Here is a 6,242-nt window from a genome sequence, read left to right as displayed (position 1 = left end):
TACAATAGTTGAAAAAGACAAGAATCAAGATGTTGTATTAGCAAAGTCCACACAATTAAAATGCTGTGCAGAGAAACCCTCACTAATGCAGTAAGAAAGTGAGCCCAAACTCATACCCAATAAAAAGACTGATAGTCTTTGTATGCAGTCACTACAGTTCATTGTGCTGTTTTTAAAGGTGAACAGTTTAGAAACACGCTGTTGAATCTTGATGTATTTTAACTCACTGCTTCTGCATTTTTCTTTTGTTTTTGTTCACTCACAGTATGTTATTTGTTGCTGCTCATCCAGGCTTGTATTTAAATAATTCTAGAACCAGAACTTTTGTGCCCTGATAAATTTTAGAATTGAAAGAGAGTGTACCTTATCATGACTGCAATTCCAGATTTTATAGACTTTTAGACCAGGAAGCAGAGTACCCAAAATTAAAATACTTAATTTTCATACAAGTACTTCATAAATGCATCAATAATATTGTTACAGTGACCATTAATACGTAGAGTGCCGTCTCTTTATTATGCTCAAACTACTGGAAATAAATCCACACAAAAATGTTTTATATTTCAGTCTGCTCCGGAAAATTTAACCAAGATTTTCTTTATTTCAAAATGAGACAAATTAGCCGACGGCAGACATCTCGTTCAAAGTCACATCTAAAACTTCTGGAACTGCTTCTTGGCTCCAGCGGCCTTTGTCACTTTGAGGACGTTAAATCTCACTGTCTTGCTGAGGGGTCGGCACTCCCCGACAGTCACAATGTCTCCAACTGTGACGTCTCTGCGGAAGACAAAACAAACAAAGAAAAAAAAAAAAAAAAAACAGTGCAAAGGGGAATTTAATATGGGTATGCATGTCCAAAAATAAGTTGACAGAAAATGTTGTCATACTGAAGCAAAGCTGCATCAGTTTTTGCCAAAGGCAGTGTCGTCAGAGCTTCCTGAGCTTGGAAGACCATCGTGAGAAAAAACATCATATGCAGCAAAATAAGAGGTTTTGAAGGAACACAGTTATTAACTAAAGGGTTATTTAACAAAACATAATGTGAGGTGCTATACCTAAAGCAAGGTGACAGATGGACCGAGAGGTTCTTGTGCCTCTTCTCAAAGCGGTTGTACTTGCGGATGTAATGCAGGTAGTCACGTCTGATGACAATGGTCCTCTGCATCTTCATTTTGGTCACCACACCTTCAGACAGACAATGGACAGCATTTTGTGTTATACCACTTTCTCTAGTCATAAAATGGCACTGGATAGATTTAGAAAACTGCTCTTAGAACTTTTGTCACTAGACTACATCAGTGTTGCCATTAGGCATTGTCGTCAGAACCCAAAGGGCTTGGAAGACCATCGTGAGATAAGCATCATTTGCAGGACAGTGACAAAAAAGGAAGACATGTGGTTTCTAGTAAATTACACTGTTCTGGTTTCATTTAAAATAAAGTTAAGTTTAGGACGTCTGTAAAAACACTTGTCTGTGCTACGAGACATTCAACTGACCAGAGAGAATACGGCCACGGATGGAAACATTTCCAGTGAAGGGGCATTTCTTGTCAATGTAGGTGCCTTCAATAGCCTGGAGAAAAAACAAACATGTTACTGTATATGAATAAGTGATAAGACTATCAAATCTAACATGAAATCATAATCACAAGTTTGCATCAGTGTTGCCAAAAGGCATTGTCGTCAGAACCTTGCAGGCTTGGAAGACCATCGTGAGAAAAACATCATCTGCAGCTTACAACCAAATAGTTTTAAATGTATTTAAACGTTTGAAAAATGCCTTGAAATGATTCATTTACCTCTCTTGGTGTTTTGAAGCCCAGCCCAACACTCTTGTGGTAGCGAGGAAGCTTTTCCTTGGTCTCCTTGCCACCATCTGTGATCAGAACACGCTTTTTGTTCTGGAAGATGGTAGGCTGCTTCTGATAGGATCTCTCGGTCTGGTCAGAAATACAGATCAGCGAGTTAAAGCTTTGAAATAGAAATCACATCACCTTCACCACGCATTTCTCTCACACGCCGCCGCTCGTTAGTCGACTTAAGACTTACTTCCTCTCACTAAACCTATGTTCACTTTTGGTTAATATGACATGCAGCCTAACAAGTTACAGAAGACGTGCCTAAAAGCTAAGACTTAACACGCACATCATGCAAAGAGTAGAAGCCGTATTAATAGGGAATGGTAAGTAATAGCACGCTAAGCTAACCAGGCTACCATTCCGGCTACTTGAGCGCTGCACGAGGGAGTACAGAGGAGCAAAAAATGTTGACTATAAGCGCGTAAATGTAGTTTGAAGTGACTCAGGAACAAATATAAGAACACTATAATGGCATATACTTAATTCTAGATGAGTAAAATGTTTATTAAAGTGTAAATATGTCGATTTAAAGTCACCACGCCGTTTTGCCGAACATACTTGTGCATCCGCCATCTTTGCCAGCCGAGTCGTAAAGAGGCCTGTGTATGCGCGCGACGGACGGAAGACACCGAGGTACGGGAAATGACGTTCATTTAGGCGAGGCTAAAAAAAGATTTAACAGACTTTTTTTGGACTAAAATTACAGAGTTATCGTACCACTTTACGTGCGGTAGGGGGCATTATAGTTTTTCCCTATTTCTGTTGCCTATAGTTCTATTTGTATATTTGTAAATTAAACTAGAGGGTGAAAAAGTGAGGGTGGCAAGTGTCGCCCACTGGTACGAACAAATAACTGTTATCACGTGATTGCACGGGAACCAGAAACGACCCAAACAGAAAAGAAGATGGCATCACACCCAGGAGGAGGCGATCAAGGTAGTAGCAGCTATCGTCAACAAATAAAATACATATATTTCGACTCTGACAGTGTCGGTGGGAGTCCGATAGACGCAGATAATGTGGCGCTTTAACAGTTAACATTTAGTTTGCCGCTTTATTGCTTGCTAAGTGTATCGTTAACATGGATAGGGCTTAGCTTAGCAAAAGTAGCTAAACGTTAGCTTTTCGTTAGCACTGCGTTGTGTAGATGTTCGCGTTACAAAGAGTAAGCAAACGCGTTTGACCGAAAGCGAAACGTACACATTTGGAAACGGCATCCTTTTGACATTAAAAAAAATGGCAAATTTCGTCAGTTACGACAGTGTTGAACGCGAATTAACTTAAATTAATACTATCAACTAAATAACTAACACCAGATTTGATGTATTGCCTTTGTATATGTTACGGACAAACAGGTGTCTAGAGTAGAGTTGAACAGGAGATATAAATAATTTACAAAAACAATAGTTTTAAAAACGTGTTTAAACTAATTGTTACGAAAAAAATACCTACGATGAAACTGAGAATTGACGTATAATTTTTCTGTCATCTAAAGTGATCTCATAATAATTTGGCGCAATGCTTATTTATCAGCATTTGAGTCATCTAATGAGTGTCTACCTTTGTCTTTCAGGGAATTCCGGAGATCAGATACTGGAAGTCGGAACTATTTTGTTACAGGAGTGAGTACACACTACACTCTTGGGTAGCAGTTATATGTGGAATATATCATTTTTGTGAAGGAAATCAACTTGATATAAGGGGTTAGGTGTAAGGAGTTTGAGTGCCTTTGTTGACTTGTTTCAGAAGGAAGAGCTGATCACCTACCAATTGCAAGGCTATTTGTTTGATCTTCTAGGTTGCATGTCAACATAAATAGTGAATCTCATGTTGACCTTGACACATCCGTCAGAGTGCTAGTGTCCTAACGTTGGGTTAAAAGTGCTTTGGCACAGAGAAAATATGTATCATATGTGAACGAGGTTTGTTGTAAGAAAACACATTCAACGCTCAAAGAGAGTAGTAAAGTGCTATATATAAGTAACAGTCCATTTTGAAAGTGCTAATGTGCCAAGGTCCAATGATGACAACCAGCTTAGGTAACCAGGTCATCTTAACCCCTTCACTTTGGTTTCTTGCTGTTGAACTAGAGAAAGTGTAAGATGGCTTGCTGTTGTGTATTTGTGCTGTATAGTTTCATCTATGAGCGAGTTCAGAGGCAAGGAGATGGCAATAAGGCAGTGACGAGAGAACAGCTTGGTGGAAGCCAGCTGACTGACCCAAAACATAAGAAGCTTGCTCAGTGCCTGCAGCAGATTGGAGACGAGCTGGATGGAAATGTAGAGCTCCAAAGGTTGGTAACTTGTCTGTGTGCCTCTTCAGGCAACTTTAAAGGCGTGGAGTATTATGATATGCAAGTTTGTTCAACTATAACTGTAATAACTTAATTATTTGCTTACCATTATTCAATCTTTTTCCCTAGAATGATAAATGACTCTTCGCTTTGTCCCACAAGAGAGGTTTTTATGAGAGTGGCCTATGAGATCTTTTCAGATGGAATATTTAACTGGGGCAGGGTGGTTGCACTGTTCTACTTTGCATGCCGACTCGTTATCAAAGTACGTGAAACTGCTATGTTTGGTATTTTAAAATTAATAAATAACAAAAGTAAGGCATGTATTATTGAATTAAAAAAATCTAAAGATCTTCTCTTTACACCTTTACAGGCTCTTGTAACTCAGATTCCGGATATTATCAGAACCATTATCAGTTGGACCATAGACTATCTCCGGGAACATGTGATCAACTGGATCAGGGAGCAAGGTGGCTGGGTAAGGAGCAAACTAATAAACCTAATTTATTAGCAATAATCTATGTGTCCATATTAAATTTCCTGTCTTTTCGGCATTTTTAGGAGGGTATTCGCTCCTACTTTGGCACACCAACATGGCAGACGGTCGGAGTTTTCTTGGCAGGAGTCCTTACCACTGTTCTTGTCATTCGCAAGATGTGAGGGGCAGCATGAAGAGCAGAGAGGAGAAAGACAGCAAGAATTACAATTGAGGGAAATGGCACAGGAGGAAGAAGAATGCAGAAAGAAATACACTCAACAGGAAGAACTTATCTCGAATTAATTGTTCTTCATTTCTGCCTCTTATTCATATGTAAGAATTGGGAGTTGGACTAATAGCGCTGTTGCACTCAAGATGCCTATGCCACTGGGGAAGCGAGCTGTGCAGGATTACGTGCACAAAATTGAAGGATGGGGAGAGGTTGTCAAGACTTGAACAAGGAATGCATTTTAATTAATTTATTTTTTACTTGGTACACAAGTCACTGCATTCTGTTTTCTACCTTAAATGATATTATGAGAAATGTTTTGATCAAATTAAGAGTTTCCCTTGTTTTGTTTAGTTTTTTGCTATTTTTTTTCACAGAAATTGCCTTTCTGCTCTTCCCACTCTCTCCATCCTTTACATCATTGTCTGTATGCTAGCCAATCCACATTCTCATGTATTTGTGAGTGTTCACTGGTGTAAATCTGTAATGTTCTGCTGGCACTGAATGTGTAAGGTGGTCATATTCGATGGAGTTAAAGAGATATTTTTGCGGAAATATTTAGAAAACGGTATATACTAAGAGAACTCTGATAAAAGTTTGGGTTTAATTAACCCCCAGTTCATTTCTCTTCTTCCAGTAGGTGCAGCACCCAATTCTTCTATATAAAGTTATGTTTACGTTTAACATGAATCATCAGATGGTTAAAAAACAGTCAGATAATCTCTCTGAAAGGATAGTAAAAGAACTGCAATCTTGTGTAATATACAATCATATGGTGTTTGGGGGCATTTTGACCAGCATTCTGACCTTAACGTGACACTCAATAATTCTGTTACTTCTCGGTGTTCTTTTGGTCTACTGAAGGTTTGACGCTGCAGACACAGAAAGCAATGGATTGCTCACAGATTCTTACCTCACTTTACACATATTCAAAGTACTGTATTTTGTACGTGAGTTATTCAAAATGCGACTTTGTCTAAACAGCAAAAGTCTTTTTATACGTTCTTCTTGTTTGTCAGTGCCTTGGTGGTTTTTGTTTTCTTTTTTAACTCTGAAATCATTTTGATATTCTCAAGTTTTCACCTTTTCTATATCATATTTGTAAGAGTAAAATTTCCTTCAAGTCTCCCTTGAAATCTTTTTGCAGTGACTTTGTATGCTGTAATATTAAAAATAAATCTTTCAACTATTATCTGTAGCTGTGCTTTAATCACACACAGAATGTTGACTAGGGCTGCCACGATTAGTCGACTAGTCACGATTATGTCGACTATTAAAATCGTCGACGACTAATTTAATAGTCGACGCATCGTTTGAAGCTTTGTAAGATCACAAAGGACGCAGGAATGAGTAGTAGGATTTAAGAGTGTAATAACGGACTGA

At 38.5% G+C, this 6,242-nt stretch overlaps 2 protein-coding genes across 2 annotated transcripts; one reads left to right on the top strand and one right to left on the bottom strand.

Annotated features, from left to right (window-relative positions):
* Positions 1 to 493: 493 nt before the first annotated feature.
* rps11 (ribosomal protein S11) lies at positions 494 to 2,521 on the bottom strand. Its single transcript, XM_082530253.1, has 5 exons — positions 2,418 to 2,521; positions 1,800 to 1,940; positions 1,498 to 1,573; positions 1,056 to 1,185; positions 494 to 777 (listed from the first exon to the last, which is right to left on the bottom strand). The coding sequence occupies exons 1-5, from the start codon at positions 2,430 to 2,432 to the stop codon at positions 654 to 656; spliced, it is 486 nt and encodes a 161-aa protein (XP_082386379.1). The 5' UTR covers positions 2,433 to 2,521; the 3' UTR covers positions 494 to 653.
* Positions 2,522 to 2,621: 100 nt separating this feature from the next.
* On the top strand, positions 2,622 to 6,051 carry LOC309704811 (apoptosis regulator BAX-like). The gene is made up of 6 exons (XM_082530252.1): positions 2,622 to 2,795; positions 3,433 to 3,481; positions 3,994 to 4,152; positions 4,282 to 4,417; positions 4,526 to 4,630; positions 4,714 to 6,051. The coding sequence occupies exons 1-6, from the start codon at positions 2,765 to 2,767 to the stop codon at positions 4,810 to 4,812; spliced, it is 579 nt and encodes a 192-aa protein (XP_082386378.1). The 5' UTR covers positions 2,622 to 2,764; the 3' UTR covers positions 4,813 to 6,051.
* Positions 6,052 to 6,242: the final 191 nt, after the last annotated feature.

This window comes from Aulonocara stuartgranti, assembly GCF_965226115.1.
Source record: "Aulonocara stuartgranti genome assembly, chromosome: 4".
Taxonomy (NCBI): Eukaryota; Metazoa; Chordata; class Actinopteri; order Cichliformes; family Cichlidae; genus Aulonocara; species Aulonocara stuartgranti.
The sequence above is the reverse complement of the archived record's forward strand: the minus strand, read 5'-3'. Positions and strand labels throughout refer to the sequence as shown.

Coding starts and splice junctions, on each gene's coding strand:
- rps11 (XM_082530253.1), bottom strand. Junction 1,574..1,799: donor GCTTCAAAACACCAAGAGAG/GTAAATGAATCA, acceptor TTTTTTCTCCAG/GCTATTGAAGGCACCTACAT. Junction 1,186..1,497: donor CCGTGGCCGTATTCTCTCTG/GTCAGTTGAATG, acceptor GTCTGTCTGAAG/GTGTGGTGACCAAAATGAAG.
- LOC309704811 (XM_082530252.1), top strand. CDS start 2,765: ATGGCATCACACCCAGGAGGAGGCGATCAAG. Junction 3,482..3,993: donor GGAACTATTTTGTTACAGGA/GTGAGTACACAC, acceptor TGTGCTGTATAG/TTTCATCTATGAGCGAGTTC. Junction 4,418..4,525: donor CATGCCGACTCGTTATCAAA/GTACGTGAAACT, acceptor ACACCTTTACAG/GCTCTTGTAACTCAGATTCC.